Below are 21133 nucleotides of genomic sequence, written 5' to 3'. Positions count from 1 at the left end.
TTAGTATTGGAGGGCACCGCGGATGGTAAAAATCGTAGAGGGAGACCAAGAGACGAATACACTAAGCAGATTCAGAAGGATGTAGGTTGCAGTAGGTATTGGGAGATGCAAAGAGGCCCTTATTGAATTCTTTCCACCTATTCACTCTCTCCTCTGCATTTAACAGTGGAATTTTCAACGTGAATGTCTGTCACTAAACATCTCCTCTGTGTAGCAAGTACCATCATTTATGCTTTTCAAATTGTTGTTAATCATCCATATGACATACAAAAACTTTTTAGTCTTAGCTGTGGATCTTCTTTGACAGCTTCTATCATCCTCTCTACATAAGGATATCAAATAGTGGAACAGCACTGTGGAACAAGTAGTACAAGTATCTTATATGCATTCACTACCCTTTTCTGTAAGCCTCTAAAAAAACAGATTACGCAATCTTTCAGTAGAAAATATTCCATCAGGTGGCTGGAGGGGACAAAACTATTCACAGTTCAGATATCAAGTTACTTACAAACACCAAGTAAAACTAATTATGATTACTATTACAATTATTTCTAGCCTGCTCTGGTTGCTGGTGTATTTTAAACTCCTGTTCGAATTCTTTCCCCCAAAATCTCACATCTTGTTTTATTTGGGATTTTTGTCAAGTTTGTATTCTGTCACCAGACAATAAGCCCCACTATCTTGGTCTTAAATATGTTCTTTGTTCTATGCCCCCCCCCCCCTCCCTTTTTCACCACCACCCACCTTCTGAGAGATTTAGTGTTTTCCCATTACTTCATATTCATGTCTCTTCATATGCTCTTCAACTCTGCAACATTATGGCCTCATAATTCATGATTTTAATTTAATTCATGTGTATTTTTATTAATCAGAACATACTTACTGGTGGATGTGCTTATTTAATTCACTGCATTCTTGATATGAGCTACTTCCTAAATTTCCAGTTTTATTTTATTTGTGCAACCAGTTCAGTATTACCTTATGTCATCTTCAGGTCCCCTGACCAAAGTGCAGGAAGAATCCCACCTCTGTACAAAAGGTGGAATTCTTCCTACATATCGATCATGGGGCCTGAAGATGGCATAATATAATACAAAACTGGTTGCACAAATAAAATAAAAATGGAAATTTAGATGACTGAAGGTATTTTGATATGACCTTTCATTCCTTATACATTTTACTGATTATTCTCACACCTAACTACATTTCCTTTGAGGTGGAGATATCCAAACAAATCTGCCACACTCCCATGGGCAACAGCATGGCACCCTCCTATGCTAACCTGTTTATGAACCATTTAGAGGAAAGCTTCCTAAGGTACCTTCGTTATCTGAACCACGGGTCAAAACACCATAATCTCTTTCTCTGTAGCCTCAACACTTCTCCCATTCACTTCAACTGGAACTTCTCAGCTAAATGAGAAACCTTCCTGGACACTGACCTCCACCTGTCTCATGGCTCCATCCATATTTATGTCCACACTAGTCATCAACAATGCCTACATTCTGACAGCCATCATCCCTCCTAGACCAAATATTCACTCCCATATAGTCTGGCCAACTGTGGATGGCTTATTTGATGTGACAAAAAATAATTCCCTTTCCCAGTAGGCTGATGGTCTCACAAAGGCCTTTATTCCGCAAACAGATTTCCCACGCCATGTCTTCAAACGCCCCTAATCCTCCCGTCACACCCTAAGAACAAGCTGCAAATGAGCACCCTGCTCCCCCCTCCAATATCAACATGCAGTGGAGCAATTGAACCATGCCTTTTGCCAGGCCTTTGAGTATCTATCAGCGAGCCCAGAAATGAAGGACATGCCACCCATAATCCTTCCCACCCATTTTACAGTGGTATTCTCCTGTCCACTCAACTAACCCAATGTACTGGTCCATTCCAATGCCACTCACACTCTCAATCACTTGTCATGAGTCAGACCCCTTTGGGAGACCCAACTGCAAGACCTACCAGCACATTCTATTCTGGTCCCATCACAGGTTTATCCTATCCCATCTCAGCACAAGAACCTGTGAAAGTAGTCATGTCATGCACTTGCTCTCCTGCAATTTCTGTACAGCTTTTTATGTGGGCAAGGCCACTTGAATGAATGGCCACTGCCAAACTGTAGCAATGAGCAGAGTTGGCCACCTAATAGTAAAACACAGCTGAGTGCAGCATGCTGGATTACAATGTTTGCTTCACAGCCTGTGGCATTTGTATCCTCCCCCCCCCCCCCCCACCCCAGCACCAACTTTTCTAACTACGTAGATGCAACTCATCCTTCATTATTATAATCCTTTTGGCATCAATATCTGCTAATATCCTGCCCCATACCCTCTCCCTATAGTTCTTCCTCTCTTCTATCACCCTGCTCCCAATCCACTCACTCACAGCATCATCAATGTGTGCTGTACCAACTCAGAGGCCCTGGTGCCCATGTCTCTTATATCTGCCCTGTGCACCAGCTACCTCTCCCTCCCACATTTGTATCTTGCATACCTGCTGCCTCTCTCCAAGCTGTCACCCACACCTTCCCCAATCCCTCCTCCCTCTCCCACTACACCAAATTCAATCCTTCACCACAGTCCACCTGCAGTCCCAGTATTGTGTGTTTGGCCAGCACAATGGTGTGTGTGTGTCAGCCAGCAGCAGTGACTGTGTATTTGGCTGGCACAATGTATTGGGTTGGCACATAAGTTCATAGCGTTTTCGATAAGTTTCATAAACACAACCAACACACATAACTTCAGTGATCAATGATATATTCTTCTTCACTATTTACAACAGTCCGCCAATGCTGGGGTAACTTTTCAATTCCGCAACTGTAGAAATCTGTGGACTGCTGAGGTGAAGAACCTGTCGAGCCATGTTTGGAACGCATTTTCATCAGGAAAGGAAGCCCCTGAAGGCTCTTTGATAGAGAGTGGAAGAGGTGAAAATCTGAGGGTGATAAGGTGGGTGCAGAATGACTTCTTAACCCAACTTCTGTATAGTGTTCTTTCTGAGTCTAGCAAAATGCGGGCGGGCATTATCATGTATCATGGAGCAGTAACACTTCACATGGTCTTCCTTGTCAATATCCTTGGACTGTGTCTGCAAGGCATCTCAATTGTTGACAACAAATATCAACATCATGGTTACACCTCAGGGAAGCAATTCATAGTTCACCACATTGTCATCGTTTCACCAGACGTGTAACTTTATCTTTTGTGAATATGCACATCATTGTACGGGAAGTTGCTGCTTTGTTTGGACTCAACCATTCCTTTCTTTTCCTCGTGTTAGCATAAAGACACCATTTCTCATCACCAGTAATGATACAGGACATGAATGGTCAGTGTTGTTCATAAGCCAATTGATTACAATCAAGCAGAGATGCACATATGGCCATCTGCTGATGTGGCATCTATAATACAATACTTGAATCTTCCCCTGTGCATGCAAATGTTACACAATGGTGTGACAAATCCCAAAGATCCTTCCAAATGTGGAGAGTCACTAATGTCAAAACAATCCTCCTTAAAACAAGAAAAATATTTTATTTCTGTGCTCTATCCAAAGCCATTATCTCCATACATGGCACAAATGTTTCTGGCAGCCTCCCTCTATTGAACTCAAACAAAAGAATATGTCGAAAATGTTCCGATTTCTCCACTCGGCACTCTACTGTCTAGTGTCCACAGCTCCATTCACTATCTCCAAATGACAAAATTACAATATGTAACTCAAACAGCAACAGTGGACTACAAATAAGAAATGGCAATCGATGAATAAAGCCACTGCACCCAGAATACAAATATGCAAAACAAAAACACTATGAACTTATGCCCCAAACTATCAGGCATATGTGTGTGTGTGTGTGTGTGTGTGTGTGTGTGTGTGTGTGGGCGTGCACTCTTGCTCAAAAACAGGAAACACACAAAAGCTAATTGTTTTATATGTATCTATCTGTGGCTGAATGACTACTATTTGATGAGTTGTTATCTTTACTTGTAAATTATTCATATGTTACTTCAGCAATGGAAGCACCAGGTAGGAATATCAACAATGTAGGAAAAGACAGATTGCTACTTACTGTAAAGAAGAAATGTTATGTTGCAGAAAGGCACAATTAATTGAGCTTGTCTGCAACTTAACGTGTCCTCTTTACGGTAAGTAGCAATCTGTCTTTTCCTACATTGTTTGTCTGTTACTTCTAAAATTTTAATATTTAGCTGTGAAAATAATATGGTCACGAGCCCAAGATTGGTCTTAACACAATATGCTTCATTAGGTGTGGTTCTTCAGCTTCTTGTACGTCCTGAAGCTATTCCAATCAAAGGACTAATTTATGTAGCCAGGTACAAAAGAATATACAATTAAAACTGTCTATAGTCATAGTTCTGCTTGAGGTTTTCATACATATAAACCACAGTCAGAGACCAATGACATATTAAGCATCAGAAAACTTCTCAAGACTTTTTGGAATCAATGTACCAAATCATTGGATTTGGGTGTCCGATACATACCAACTTAGTAATCATGCCATCTATGGGAAATGCAACCATTCATCTATAACTTACTGACATGTGTCACATAGACACTTGTAACAGCATTAAGACTTAACTAATTTTTGATTTACCACCCATTTTTTAGTATTAAGTACATATGCTCATCTGGATGACTACAAGCTAATATCATACTACTACAGAATCAATAAAAAAAGGGGGAGTGACTAAATATACCAAAAGTTGAGTTACATCCCAGACCCCTCACTTTAACAAACGTGTTGAACAGCTTTCTCATACACATGCTACAACTGTGGATAAGAAAATAAGCAAGCTCGTAATATTGGGAGTTTACGAGCAGGAAGTATCATATGCTTCATAAAGAAGCTAGAAACAATTTTAATAAGCTTATGCAAACTTAACCTGTCACTGTTTGTGGCATATATAATGTTGATTTTCTACCAGTTGGTACTGAATGAGGGCACCTACAGTAGTTGACTTCCAGCTCTGGATTTGTCCACAGCAAAATTCCATATGATACTCGGTGGATATAGGGCAACAATTGCTGACAATTTGTTTTAGCCCCCAACAACCTATACTAATTTAACTGTAAACCCAATAGTCAATGGTTTATCTGACCAGGATGGTCAAATGTTAACAATAAAAATTACTGACCATTTACGTCCAAATCAGTGAAGTATATCTCAGAATCATAAGCAATGACTTGGTGACAGTATTTAGAGAGAAATTATGGGAAGAACACATAGGAGACATTTATAAAGCAGATGCCATTAATGGAAAATTTAATTCTCTCTTAAAACTAATTTCTACAGCACTTTGGAGTCTTGTTTCCCCCTAAAGCAAATAAGGACAAAATTAAACAAACACATGTATAAGGGATGGATAACTCCTGGTGTAAAAGTGCCGTGTGCTCGGGAGAGACAGTTCTACATAATTCAGAGAACAAACAGTAGTCAAGGCTTGAAACTCCATTACAACCAGTATTGCAAAATCCTCCAGCAAAACTATGTACTATACTCAAAAATAAAACATTCAAGAACAAGGCAGAAATGGTGCACTTTCAAGTCACTGGCCACCAAATTCAATGATTACTTTCTAGCAGTGGCAACAAACACTGCACCTAATAATGAACAAGCAAATAAAAGTGCATTAGACTTATTTGTGCATAAACTGTATGAACCACCAGCAGACATTAGTTTCAAAAATACATTGCATGAGTAAAAAATGAAGTACCCTTAAGGGGACGAGAAAATGAAATGAAATTTTATGCGTTGAGAGGCTTTGTGCTATTATTTCGGTGATTACAAAACCAAGTTAAAATTACAAAGAACTTTGCAGTATGAGCCCATTTATCAGTACAGTGTTGCATCTTCTGTGGCCAGGGTGTCTACATTGATTCCATTATGAAAGATGTCAAAAAGCCTTTGGATCTTGTCCTGAGGCAAACTGGTGTGCAACTATTGTAACTGGTCTTTGATATCCCTGATACTGGCACTAACATGGAGTTAACGTCCAAGCTGGTGCTATACATATTCTATTTAGAACAGATCTTGGAATCTTGGTGAACAAGAGAGCATCTCAACATCAAGTATACAGTTGACAGTCATGTACCGTGAGTGGACAACTGTTGTCCTGTTGAAAAATGGCACAATTATACTAGAAGATGAGAGGTAATATATCAGGACACTCGATGTTTGTTTCATACCAATGAGCTATCAGAGTTCCCTCCACCACTACCAGCTGTGACCTGAAATCACACCCAATGGCTCCCCACACCATAATGCCAGGAGTAACATGCCTCCAGTTCTCCAAAACACTGGAAGAAAGGGACCTCTCCAGGGTCACCACCACACTCGTCAACGATGGTCATCCACTGTATTGCAAGACTGCAATTCATCACTGAACAGAATGAAACGTCATTCATCAGCAGTTCGTGCTTCTTGGTCATGGCAGCACTGCAGGTGCAGCTGTTAGTGCTGTGATGTTAATGGCAGCCCACACGTGGGATGGCAATTCCCTAATCCAGCTGCTGCTAGTTTTCGATTAATGGTGTAGGGTGACACAAGATGGGAAGAGCTGATATGAAGGGAGTGCAAAATAAAGTGATCCTCTACTGTGGTGGTCAGACATGGTTGACCAGAACCTTGATGATGAATATGCCTGTTCTCATGTTCTCACACAGTCCAACATGGGGCCACTGTCACATCGAAAGATCCCACAAACTTGGATATTGTGCAATTCAACCAACCACCTAAATGACGACCACAATGAGGCTTCCTTCAAACAGTTAGATGCTGATGGTGCTGTCGCATACTAGTGCACAGCATCTCTATGTCCTTCACAGCGTTCATGAGTCAGCCAAGTGTCTCAAGGTACATTGATGAAGTTATGAGGGCTCTCAGCTGTGGCATAATGGCTACAAATTAACAGAGTTTGCTATTCTGAGGAAGGCCAGACACACTGGCCAAAACCAGTCAATAATAAAGTGCTTACTGCATCCTGGTTGCTGGCCTTGTTTCAAACATAGCATAAAGACGGACAATGACAATATGCGAAGCCATTTCACTGTCACTTGGATATGAAAGTACTAACCTTCTCATTTTATTCCATCATTTCTACTCATATCTTATATATCCTCTGTAAACACACTTTTTGAAATCAATAATGGAAATAGTGTGTCTGGTAGTTGTATCAGCTGGCCGCTTTGCATGTGGGGCACTGTGCACACCGTGCCAGGTGCGCACTCATCATGTGTCTGCAGCTGTGGTCACTTGTCTTTGATTGGCTAGTGTGAGGAAAGAAGGCAACATGGCCCGGGTACCTCAGGAGCCAAAATGACTCACTTATGGAGTTGCGCTCACTAACTGAACCGATTGGAAGAGTGAGCGAACGATACAGAATAGGGCTACTGGTAGCATTAAACATAAACAACATTAATGAACTGAGATGGCTGTTTACTTCAATTTCAACTCAAATTATTTACATATCCACCAATGGTGTGCAACTTTCCAAAGTTAAATTGACATTCAACAATATTTTCTGGGGGCTTCAATTTTTTTGCCAACCAGCGAACAACCTCTAAGGAGATGGCGGAATTCATCACGTCATTAAAAAGTATTAATTCCACTGGCTAAGATGGTGTTTCCAGCAGAATATTAAAATCTTAGGCTGATTTGGTGTGATTATGCTTAACCTTCATTTGTAATCAATATATTTCCCGACAGACCTGGGTGATACTAAGTTACGAGTAGAGTACTCTTCACTTACTAGTCCGCAGAGGTTACATATTTGTTTTATTTTCAGTCTGGGAGACGGTGATTTGATAATTCAAAAGTGTCTGGCTGTTAAATGTGTCTATGTGCCACATATCAATTGTCAGTAATTGTGTGGTTGCCTCTCCTCATTAAAATTCATTTAATCATTTAATAAATTATACACTTCTAAAATGACACTGTGATCAAAGCTGTCATTCAAGAAGATGGTTCATCTGCAAAAACAAAGAGAAGGGTTACAGGAAATGTAATTTGTTTTCCCTTATCAATGTCCCTTCCATTTTGCCTTTGTAGCCCCCCCCCCCCCCCCCCCCCACACACACACACACCCTTGAGCAACAGCATCGGGTGATCTTTTCCAACTTTATTTCTCCAACAATTCTTTCTCTTTTGGCAGATGGAAGAGCTTCTGATTACAAAAAATTACATTTGTATTACCTACTATTGATACCCACACCTGATTCTGTCCAGCAAGCAACAATTTTTATCTGTCTTTGAAGTTCGGATGTACATTTTACAGGATCTTTCCTTTATACACTGGAAAACATTTCCATATGTTTAATATAAAATATGAGCACTAATTAAATATTAAAACATTGGCTCTGTAAATATTTAAATATTAAACCATTTTAGACATGCTAAGTGAAAATAATACCTTCATCTTTAACAATGTCTTTGCATGCCTCAAGGAGTTTCTGTGCACCTTCTGCTGCCATACGTAGTTTGCCACGTCTACGACGTGTCTGTAATCCTGTAAAGTTTGTTGTACAATTTATGTTAAAGACAAACAGCTAAAACACTCTAAGTGGTCAATGAAATTCATTTAACATATTACAAATAAATGTTACTTACCTGTTCTATTTTCTTGATTTCCACGAATATTGTAACTTGGAAAAGATGTAAATATCAAAATGTGCAAAGAAGGATACCTTTCTTTGAAATAATGCATCCATGCTGCTACAACAGGAGCAGGGCACAGATCAATTTTGTTCAGTACTAGTATCATACTTTTGTCAAGTTTCTGAACATGATGGTACAGTGATGGTGGGAACATTAATGCCTGCAATAAGAAGAAATATAGTAGCACAAATCTGTACAGTCAATTACAGGAATGTGATAAAGCATAAGGCAACAAATCATTATCAAACGTAAAGCAAAACTCACAGCATATCGGATATCCACAATTATCAGGATAATATCAGACATTTCAAGAACCCTCCACAGCTGTCTCCAGGTTTCCAAATTCAGTTCAAAATAGCTCAGCTCCTTCCTATCATATTTCTTCTCAAGATCTGAGAGATATTCCTGAAATCATGAGTCCTTGTTACTGTTAGGACTGTTACAAGATTAAGTACAATAGAACTACTCTATTTTTAAAAATTAGGACATGAAATTTACACCAGTTATCATTGAAAAATAACAAGCAATTTGTAAATTAGAACAATTCACACCAGTACTCAACAGCAAGTAGGGGAGTGTTACGTGTATGCAGACATCTACCTCTACACTTACAGAGATACTCCACAAGCACCGTATCACTACCAGTCATTTCCTGTCCTGTTCCATTCACAAACAGAGCGAGGGAAAAATGACTGTCTCTATGCCTCTGTATGGGCCCTAATTTCTTGTATCTTATTGTCATGGTCCTTCATTGCAATGTATGTTGGGTGGGTGGCAGCGGTATCATTTGAGTCAGCTTTAAAAGCAGGTTCTCTAAATTTTCTCAATAATGTTTCTCCAAATGAACTTCATCTTTCCTACAGGGATTCCCACTTCAATTACTGAAGCATTGTTGTTCGAACCTACTGGAAACAAATCTAGCAGCCTGCCTAGGATACTAGTTTTTAAATAGACATTTGTCCATGAACAGAAGAAGTCATCCAGGAGAAATGATTGTGGGTTACATTTAAAACTTGCTTTCCTATCTGTCAGACATCTTATGTTATTGGGCACATGATGAAACATCTTGTTTTGCATACTGAACTCTTTTTCTGAGCCACTGAAAGCTTTAATAATGGGCAATAAAAAGTCATTTTTTCTTTCAGTATTGTAGGTATGAACATCACTTTCTTCTCAAATTACGATGGATTACTTATGACACATTTCATTAGCAAATACATTTATTGTGATGGTGCAGTTACGATGCCTAACTCTTTCAAGAGGACCTACAAGGTGACCGTGGATGAACACCTAATATTATTCTTGCTGCTCACTTATTTGAAATCAATGTTTTCTTTCAAAGGGGGTTAAAGGGGTAATATGTGCATTTTTCAACTATAGTCTTACATGTGGTCATGCTCCATCTGAAGAGAAGAATGACGAAGAGGATGCTTTTTATGATGAGTATTTAATGAAGTATACACTGAATGTCCTAGAGGAGACTACACAATAATTGTTTGGGGATATGAATGCTAAAACATGAAAAGAAAATGAATGTCAGTCTAACACTGGAAAATACAGCATATATGATAACTCAAATGACAATGGGATCAGACTTGCACGCTCTGCTTCTTCAAGAAATAAGGTAGTGGACAGTAAAACTTTTTACCACAAAGATAAACATAAAATGATACAGAAATCTCCTGATGGAAATATTTTAACTAAAATGACCATCTCCTAATAGATGCAACACATCTGTCCAGTCTAATGGGTGTTAGAAGTTATAAGGGTGCTAATGTTGACCCTGACCATTACTTTGTAATAGCAACAATCAGAAGTCAAATATCTAATGCAAGGCATGTACAGCGATCTCGTCCAAGAAACTTTCATATTGATAAGCTCATGAAGCCCAGGTTTGCTCAAAGATTCTCTGACTCACTCAAGGAAGACCTGTCACACTTTCCTGACAGTGAGAGTATTGAGGAAATATGGAAAAACCTAAAAGACACCCTTACAAAAACTGGTGGTTAAGGTCTAGGAACAATAGATTACAATAGCTGGTTTGATGAAGAGTGAACACAAGTAACAAGAATTAAAAATGAAGCCTACAGGAGAATGCATGAAGTAAACCATACCCTAAGAAAAAGAGAGGGCGCGAAAGAATAGCTTTTTACTGGATGTTAAATTAGAGCTTGAAGGATTTTGAACCAAGGGTGAATTTCTGTAGAAATACAGTTGGTTCAGTTTTGAGTAGTGATGAAGCAATATGTAGACTATAGCCTCCACCCTTTGATGAACTGATGAATGATTGTACAGTGAGACCAATTAATCTTACACTATATAAACACAAATAACTCAGAAACAAAGGAACCAGTACCAACTGCTGGGGAAGTGGATGCAGCCATCAAGAATCTGAAGAACAATAAGGAACAAGGAATGCATCTAATACAAGCAGAACTCATTAAAAATGCAAGGTAGGAGTTTGTTAAACATTTCCACAGGCTTGTAGTTAAGATCTGGGTGATGAAAGGATACCTGGTGATTGGAGCACAGGTATAATATACCCAATACACAAGAAAGGTGATAAAATGGTGTGTTGTAACTACAGCAGAATTTGCCTGTTACCTACAGCATATAAAATATTTTCCAATGTCCTTTTTAACAGACTTACACACTGCATTGAACATTTTGTTGGTGACTATCAGTGTGGTTTTAATTGGGGAAGATCTACTGTTGATCACATCTTCCTGCCTTCTGTTTAATGATGCCTTAGAAAAGGTTATAAGAGACGTGGGTGTCGTATTGGCCCCTTACTGTTAGGGGGCCCACACAACTGACACACAAGATGGGTTGCCGACCCCCTTCCAGGAGTGCGCAGAGAAACATCGCCAGTGGACAGAAACAATAACAGACTTTCAAAACACACATGGAACTACTTCACCAGACAACATGTGACAGTGTTCCACCAATCGGAACTCATATAACTCATGTAGCACTCTGCCGACCTGGCTTTTTTAAGCATGCCTAGACCGTCAGACTGGCAGTGTTTACCAACCACTAGGAACAGTTCTGGCCAGTACTTACGCCAGCCCAGACTTTGTATTCATTCGCCATAGCACTGAAGTTGCACATTGTATTTTGTACAGTACATTTTGCTCAGTATTTTCTTCCATTGGCTTGTTTCCTTATCTGGTTTGCCACCACAAGAGTGGTGGGGTTTTTCTGTTCATTCTCGAGTTTAGCACTTAGTATCTGCCAAGACGGCATTTTTCTTTAATTACAATAAAGTGTGTTCAAATTGACTGTTAGTTCTTTGCTGCCAAATGCAGGACACTACAGTGGGCATCAATTCTGTATAATCAGTTCAGGTCCTGGCATGTGTGGATGATATTGATATAATTGCAAGAACGCCAAGAGCAATGAAAGAAGCCTTTACAAGTCTTGAAAGGGCTGCTAGAAAGATTAACCAACAGATAAATGAAGGAAAAACTAAGTGTATGCCTGTAACTAAGAAAACATTATCCAGATGAGTCCCTACCCACAGAAATGTGTTCATTTTTTGATATGTATAGTTTCATTTACACTGGATCAGAAGTAAACTGCAAGAACAATGTTAGCTCTGAAGTGCTACCATGGCCTCAGAAAACATCTGAAATCCAAGATGCTCTTTGTGAAAACTAATGTTATAATGTATAAAATTTTAGTAAGACCAGTGTTAACATGCAATGCAGGGTGCAGGACATGGACATTACCAAAATTGGATGAAAGGCAACTGGGTGTATTTGAAAGAAAGATCTTAAGACAAATTCTTGGGCCAGTGGAAGAAAATGGTGTCTGGAGGAGGAGATTCAACTATAAATTATATAATCTGTGTACTGAACCAGACTGTGTCAGCCACATTAAGATTAAAAGGCTGGAATGGGCAAGACATGTACTGACAGCAAACCACAGAATGATTACATGAGAATATTCAGTGCAGTGCCTGAAGGAAGACCAAAGCTAAGATGGGAGGAAGGTGTGAGAGAGGTCATAAGGAAAATTGGAGGAGTTCGGCACTAAATAGGGAAGAATGGAATAATCTTCTACAGAAGGCCAAGGCTCACAGATGGCTATTGTGCCAATGATGAAAATGATGATGATGACGATGATCACTTTCTAAGCAGTAAGCTATTCCATAAGATATTATTAAGAGGAAATGTAAAAAAAAAAAGTCAGGAGCTTGATTGAGACTAGCAATGATACAAAGACCAAAAGCAGCTGTTCTTAACTACTGAATAGACACAATAGGAACGTTTCCTCTCAGAATGCGTCAATGAGGAGATGTGAATGAATAAAATGGGGTCTGACTGAAAGGTTTCACAAATTCAGACATTTCATCAGAAAAATATATTTTCAGTTTATAGGGCAGGTACAAATGTCAATGACAGATTTATTAACCATGAAGTTATAAAGCCCTGGGGTTCATTCTTGTCCTGTTGTCCAAAAGTCACTGACGAGGTAAGAATGTCTGCTTGACGTCACTTACAGAAACACAAACAAAGCCTCATTTGTCTGTGGAACAGCAGATGAAAGTTTACAAGTTATGGATCACAGTAAATGCTAATGTACTCATTTCAGTGTGACTAAAATGGAGAAATTTTTCCATTCTGGCCACATGAAAAGGGGTTACACTATGAGTACTCATATGCAAAGACCATACATAATCAAAATCTGAATCAGTTTATATTTACACAGATATTACTACCTCGTAAAATACTTTATGTAGGTTATTACATTGAAATATCTGTGTTCTCGTGCTTCCAGTTCTTCGCGGGACATATCAAAGTTCCATGGTGGTCTCTTAGGAAAATCTAAATCTGGTGGAAAGTAAGTGTTACCATCTATTTCCAATGAAGTTTCAGGAAGAGATAATAGAGCATGACGTGCAGCTTCCTTCCTCTCACGAATTTCAGCTTCTGTTTCACGATGGAATTGCAGTGCATACCTAGCACAGAAAATAATAATAATATGTGGCATAAACTATGAATGTAAATTTTTAAGGCTATAAAAGAAGATTATTTACATAAAACCATCATTGTTGAGAGACATGCTGTGACATCAACACACTTACACTATATCTCAAAGTTGTAAATCAACTTTTTTGCTTAGGGGAGTTTAAACATACATTTAAAAATAGAGAGACAAATGACACTCTTTTACACTTTTTGGTGACGTTTCTACACAGAACTAACAAGGACACTTCAGATAGCATATCAAATAGGGCAGACTGTTAAAGAGATACCTCAGCTTTAATGGACTGATTGAAGAAACCATAAGGAACCAATGAGAGAAATATTTCCCTAGGATTTGAACTGTATTTATTTCTCCAGTATCTTACCACTGAACTGGTTTGAAGTTTGAAGCTGTTTAGGTAGAGGGGACAATAAACATTCCACATTAACTTATAGGTGCAGCAATGTAGCTACTTTACATGAACTTTACGATTATTTTTATTTCGTATAACCAAATTAATACTACCTAGAGTCTGCAAATATGACACCTACAATAAGAAGACGACTTACAACAGTGCATGCATTTTCTGTTGAGCGCTCAGCCCCCTATTTGTGGATTTCAAATTTCAATTTCAGCTTTTGTTACGTCTTATGTTTTCATGGATACCTGGCTTGAATATTAAGCATACATAAAGTAAATGCACTGCAAAGGCAGCACATGCTCCCTTCACATTGTTCCTCTCTCAATGGTAGTCTAGGTGTGAGACGCAGCTTGCTCCCTCTTTTCCTCACACTACACTCTAACTAGGATTACAAGATCCTTTTTCCATGTAGAACATTCCTTCCCAATCAGTGTAACATATTTCTGTTCTGACACTGAGTGTCAGCAGCACAACCGAACTCTGCAACTTGAACAGCAGACTTTTCGCCATTCACAGCCAACCAAGCCTTGGCAAATCTAGCATCAAGTTATCAGAGCAGCATTGTTCTTGAAACCTAACATCCTGCAACCATGCTTTTCCCTCATAATGTTAAATTAATGTAATTCAGTTAAATCTATGGTATTTTTCCAGATGGGGCCAGATCAACAGATACTGTATATGATGACCAAAAACATTTCGGACAGGACATTTTCTACAAGATATTTCAAAATTACATAAATACCTACACTCTACAATGCCAGCAAAATGTCTTTTCTTACATCACACTTTACATGCAGTTGATGAGTATGAGCAGATGACATATTTGCAAAATCATTCACACTCACATACTCTAAATGTTTCAATAGCAAGAGTTCTGCACCTAGCTTACAGTCGATATGAGAACAGCCACCTGAGTTAAGCCCACATGAAAAAAGCTTTGTACTGACCAAAAATGATGGCACTGGGGTTATATTACTGGTCATATAGTTTGGAAAAACCATGGTAAAAACCCATCCAGATTTAATTTTTCTGTAACATTTCTAATTCCTTCCTGGGAATACAGGTATGGTTCATTTAAGTAAGACATAGCCAATTTCATTTCTCATCTTTACCGAATAAATAAATAAATTATAAGAAAATACATGTGCTATAAGTTGATCATGCATTGATTTGGGCACGTAACAGCCATGTCGTACATGCATAACATTAAATACATGGAGGAATGAAGAAACATGTTTAAGTGTTCATGGTGCCATGGATTCAGAGATCCCTGTGTTTGCAGTCAGATATTTCTTTAATGATGAAGAATCCACAGTGAGTATCGAACATCACTTCAGACAACATTTGTTCTTGTACAACACTCAGCAGTATTCAATATACAACAATGAGCAGTATTCAATCACAACACTCAACTAGGATTGGATGACATGTACCCAATGACAGCAAACATTATTAAAGTGAAATCACACAGCTACCTTAAAACATACAGATGCACAGAAAAATGGAGGCAGTGTAGGGGCAAGTCCACAATATTTTGTGCACCGCTATGCAGCAACACTCTCAATGTTAAATTGGTCCTTAAGGTTCAAATTTCAAACTAAACTGAACTTTCATATTTGTAAGCAGTGCTTTTGTTAAAGCTGAATGTCAGTGACTTCACAAAACACAGACTGTTCCACCAGAAATGGCTTACCATTGGAACCAAAGATGATAATTCTAGAGTAGTGATGTGTGGAAAAGCACATTAATGCTGTAGCTAACTGAGAGAGTCTTAGGTAATGAGAGACAGATAACCAACAATTACTGCACAACAGCTTCGTGATCACTGTATGTTGCACTGTGTTTACATCACGAATCTGAGTTTATTTTAATGAGGTGGTTACTATTTTTGTTACATATCATCTGCTACTCAAATCCAGCTGTTGAATTATTGCTTTACCTTTCAACTAAAATTTGGAGCAGTTGCCACCAAAACTGTAGTAACAATTCTGGCTACAGTACAAAAGCACGGGTGTCATAGCCCACTACTTATTATATTTTAAAAGCAGTAGATAATTACAAATAGAGCTCCATATGTCATACAAAATTATCAAGTACCCTTTGTCTGTCTGCACAAATTCTTATTTTTGTAGTTAGTCCTATATCTGCCAGTGATAATATATAACTTTATTTCATTGTACAATTTTATCCCTTCTCTTCACTTTGTATTCTGTATTCCTCCACATCTCACATTCTTGTTACATTCCTCCTTACTTTTAGTTTTATTTCTATATTCCTCTTCAATTTTATTTATCTAATATATCACAATGTAATCTTGTTCTAAGATCTGCTACAAGATGTGACCCAGCAGTGAGCATCAAACCAAATTAGTTGTAATATCTAATAAAAATGACAATATCCAACAATATATGGAAAAGAAAGAATGAATTAACTGAGGATAAAATTCACACTGATGCAGTCTTTTAGAAATGTGAAATATATGCCTCTCAAGGTTGTTCGCACATTTCCAGATTAATGTAGTAATGAAACTAATTCACCAAACTACAGCACTGACAGTAACAAATAAAAACTTAGTGTGGAGAATACTTTTGCTGCTTGGCATTTAAGTCAGACCACATACACACTCAGCGTATGACTAAGGCACCAACATGGTGAAAATGTTAATCAAATAGTTCTCAGTTTTCATTATGGCCAAGTCATGAAGCTTTACACAATCAATATGAGATAAGCTAGATGGGTCGAAATTTATTCAGGGCAGAGACAGCTGATCCAGCCACAGTGTACATTGTTACACCTACACTGTTAACATAAATAATATCATATGATTGACAACCAAATGAACACTGCAATAAATTACCTATTTGCATTTCCCCGGCCTTTCTGGCTTGATGGCTGCTTGTTTATTGTATTTATACCAGATGTTTCATCCTCAGAGTCACCTCGGACAACAAAATTTGGAACACCTCCTAGGTTACAGAAAGAAAAATTTGGCATAGCATTTGGTTAAAATCAACTACTGTACAGCACTTTTATTTGTACATTGGCATCCATAAAAAGTAAAATTACAGTTTTCAACAACACAGTAAATTCTCTTATACAATTACAGAAAATATTTCTGACGTCAGACTCCAAATGCAGTACACTGGCAATGCCCAAGTTAAATATCAGCTGTTGTGAAAATTGACTTGAACAACAAACATTTCTACGTCACAGTGGACCCAGTCTTATTACTAAATGCAACAGAAGCTTTCAATTATTTTCACAGCCTATTTTTTCAGATTCCTGTACTTTATAGTACTTGAAAAGTAATTGAAAAGTCTTTTGATCAGGTGGTTATAAATAAAATGTAGCTATTCATGAAGGTCCAGTGTGGGCTTTAATTATCGTATTACAGCAAAATTTAGTAGATATCTTAATGCGGTAAATGTGGTTACACTGGAAAAAAACTAGTTCAAATTTTGGTCACCAGCTGCAAATGTGAAGATGTACACTGTTTCTATGATGTTATGACAGCCATAAACTCATTTGACATGCCATAATGTGAGTGAATACCATGGCTATCAAGAAGAGAGACCGTGCGCTGTTAGTAAAAGTGTTTTATGTGAACACCAGCAATTACAGTGCTGCACTGAAAGATTATCACCAACTGAAATGTCCAAGGAGAGGCCTGACTTCATTAAAAGGTATAAAGAAGATAATAATGAAATTAAAAACCATGGGTGAGCTTTGTGTGGCGCCTGGAAGAGTAACGTGTCCTATCCTGGTGGAAGTTATTGATGAGGTTGCTATTGCTGAAAGTGACCATACAGCATGTGACCTGGTTAGTGCTAGTGCTTATGCAGTGTCCAAGAACTGTCCATCCCATGGTCAACAGCATGGAAATTTTTGTGGTCTATTTTACAGTGGTTCCCATACAAAATCCAGACAGTGAGGCAACTGAACCTGATGATCTGCAACAACATTCTCTTAAATTTCTGGCATGGATGGAAATTGCCGGGCAATATTCTATGTAGTGACGAGGTACATTTTACACTACAGTGTGGAGTGAATACACAGAACTGCTGAATTTGGTGTACTGTTAAGCCGAGTGTTATGCACAAATTACCATTGCACTCACTGGATGTGAATGTGGGGTATGGATTCACAAGCACATTTATTCTGGGTCAATTCTTCTTTGAAGAGAGTACACACAGGGGGACAGTGATGTGTACTGTAATGTCTGCATGTTATTGAGACCACCTTGTACAGCATGTGATACCTGACCTGGAAGGACACGACTGCTGGAAACCACTGTTTTCATACAACATGAGCAACAGCTCATGTCACTCATTCAGTGAAAGATCTGATTAACGCAATAGTCCACGAATGTGTTATCTCCAGAGGTTGTTGATTGGTTAATTTTTATTTTGTTCCATTATGTACAGAGCGTGTACTTGCAATATAGGAGAGGGCAATGTAATCAATTATCTTAAAATATTTACCTGACTTATTACAATATAAAATGATGTACTACAAGTTATTTACATACAACCTCTATAACATTTTCATCTGATTACAGTATACATATGCAAGTAATAAAAGCACTTCTCATTCTTTACACATATAGTCCTCTACACTATATGATTCTTTTTTCCATTACATAATTCCTTAGGCCTAAAAGTTTCTGAAACGTCTTTTCACTCGTACTGTCCTGTAGACTCTTCAGAAGATGCATTACTGATTGGATGCCCAAGTATCAAGGACCTTTTCCAGCAGCTCTAAGTTTTGTGTGGTATGCTTCTCAGCTGACTTTTATTTCTTGCGTCATAAGAATGCCATCTTTTTTCCAGCAATGTATTGTGTTTGATTAATGAAATTATTGTTCTGTATATGTACATCTATGGAAAAGTCAATATATTTTTAAATTGTGGGAGGCAGTTCTGCGCGAGTATATTTTTTCATTCAAAATGGTTCTAATGGCCTCTTTTTGCAATACGAAAATTACTTTTGAACTACTGCTGATGCTGTTGATGTTTCCCAAGCAATAATTCCATACTGAAAGTATAGATCAAATAGAGCATGGTACACTGCTGTACACAGAAGTTCTTTGTCAGTATAATGTGCCAGATGTGACATAATAAACATTACTGTGATTAATTTACAACAGACACTGTTTACATGTTGTGTCCACTGGAACTTATTGTCAATAGTAATTTCCAAAAATTTTATAGAAATAACTTCTTCCAGTTTTGTTCCATCTATGGCTATATCTATGTGGTCTTCCTTTTCTCTATTTGTGAACACCATGCACACTGTCTATTTACTTGTAATTACGCCAGTCAGTATGAGCAACTGTAATGTGTTGTTTGTTCACATAAATGCGCTTATTTCCACATAATCTACTGCAGTCAGTAACGTCGTGCCGCCAGCATATGAGGGGTGGCAGCAGACACTTAAAAGCGACACACCCTTTTCTACTATTACATTAAAGGCGAACATACATACAACTGAAAAACAAACATGAAACTAACAGCTCCTGCAACTCCTTTTAGACAAACATGTACACCTTTTCTCCCTACCTCTAGAACAAAACTTCAGCAGTCTTGTTTCTCGTTTTTTACAGTCGGCAAACTACATTGCTCAAAGTACTTACCTGAAACTTTGGCAACAAAACTTACCACAAGCGCACGTATGCTTGTGTGAGACAAGACTGTCCCTAATTATTGGTGCCCGAAGTAAACTATCAACATTTCAGAAGTTGTTAAATGACTGCGAACACAACACGAGTAAAGGACAAACACACGGTCTGAGAGAATAAAAACTGTATCACCAGGCTTGCAATCAGAATTAAAATAGATTAAAAAGTCATTAGGATAGCCAGTGTACAAAACTGTGACAGTTATATGTATTCTCATTGAGTCTTTTCTTTAGTGAATTAAATAAGTTACCCATTTTTTCTTACAATGATAAACAACATTGTTTTCAAACACATATAATGTCATTATGACATTAGATGACTACAAAATACTGACTTTATGAATGTGGCAACACACCTTTCATCTTCCTCTTGTTCTGCAGCTGCATTTTCTTGGCTTTCGCGCTAAAAGGAACCTTCCTCCTTCCTTGCGGCATGTTATTTTTATTTTAATTATTTTTGCAAACGCAAAGTGTAAACAATCAACACCACCACGCGCGACTCACAATACACCACAGATAACACACACGTCAATACTATCATACAACAGACGCGCCTTGTGACTTGAAATAATATCAATGTTTCTCTGTTGCAGTCTTAAAAGTTGATTTTGGTTTGCTTAAATTACAGTTTCGCACACATTCAAGGGGGAAACAGTACTTTCGTTCCCAAGCTTAGTTTGCAATAACCGTTGCGGCCTCTGCGCCAAAGTTGAACAAAAACAATTAGGCTGAATAGTGCCGCATGAATTTAATTAATAACAGTTTATAGATATTGCATCGCGTTCTTCTAAGAATTGGTGTTGGAGACTGTTTCTCAGTCTTCCATAGACATGAGTTATGCAAAAAAATATATAAAATATGTTTATGCGCAGACCCAGTTCTCATCATCACCCTTATACAAAACCTTTGTACGTCTCGCCTTTTTATTTTTGCTCGAAATATTATTTTGAGTATGAGCTACAGCAAGTTATTGATTTGTTTTTCAGTTCATTTTTATTTTACTCCAGCGTTATTGCAACTGGCAGTTAGAACTTAATTTCCTCTTGTTCACTTCCCAGTGTAACAAAAAAAAACCATACGTGTGATTCTTGAAGCTTTCACGGGGTACTGAATGTTCGACGAAGTTTCGGGATTGCAGCCGGATCATGTTGAGTCCAGCCATCTTCAGGTGAGTGTCCGTCACTGGAGACTGCAAGTTTGCTTTTTTTTCTTTTTTTAAAAAAAAAAAAACTTTCTGTCTCCAGTGATGGACACTTTCCTGAAGATGGCTGGACGATTTCCAGCCAAATATCGTGGCAAGACGTCAACATGATCCGGCTGCAATCCCGAAACCTCATCGAACAAACCTATATGTGCTTGTTTGTACTGATCACAGGATGACTTAC

The 21133-nt window shown here is 38.2% G+C and overlaps 1 protein-coding gene across 1 annotated transcript in view; it reads right to left on the bottom strand.

Moving 5' to 3' along the window:
* The window catches only part of LOC126340542 (guanine nucleotide-binding protein-like 1), a 55766-nt gene extending 34838 nt beyond the window's left edge, over positions 1-20928 (bottom strand). Inside the window, exons 1-6 of the mRNA XM_050001698.1 lie at positions 20105-20928; positions 16930-17038; positions 13433-13643; positions 8945-9085; positions 8633-8840; positions 8436-8531 (exon numbers count right to left, since the gene is read on the bottom strand). Coding sequence (XP_049857655.1) covers positions 8436-8531; positions 8633-8840; positions 8945-9085; positions 13433-13643; positions 16930-17038; positions 20105-20183 — 844 coding nt within the window. The 5' untranslated portion in view covers positions 20184-20928. The remainder of the gene's footprint in view (positions 1-8435; positions 8532-8632; positions 8841-8944; positions 9086-13432; positions 13644-16929; positions 17039-20104) is intronic.
* Between the last annotated feature and the right edge of the window lie 205 nt (positions 20929-21133).

This window comes from Schistocerca gregaria, chromosome 1, assembly GCF_023897955.1.
Source record: "Schistocerca gregaria isolate iqSchGreg1 chromosome 1, iqSchGreg1.2, whole genome shotgun sequence".
Taxonomy (NCBI): Eukaryota; Metazoa; Arthropoda; class Insecta; order Orthoptera; family Acrididae; genus Schistocerca; species Schistocerca gregaria.
Note: the sequence above shows the minus strand (reverse complement) of the source record. Positions and strands in the feature narration are given on the sequence as shown.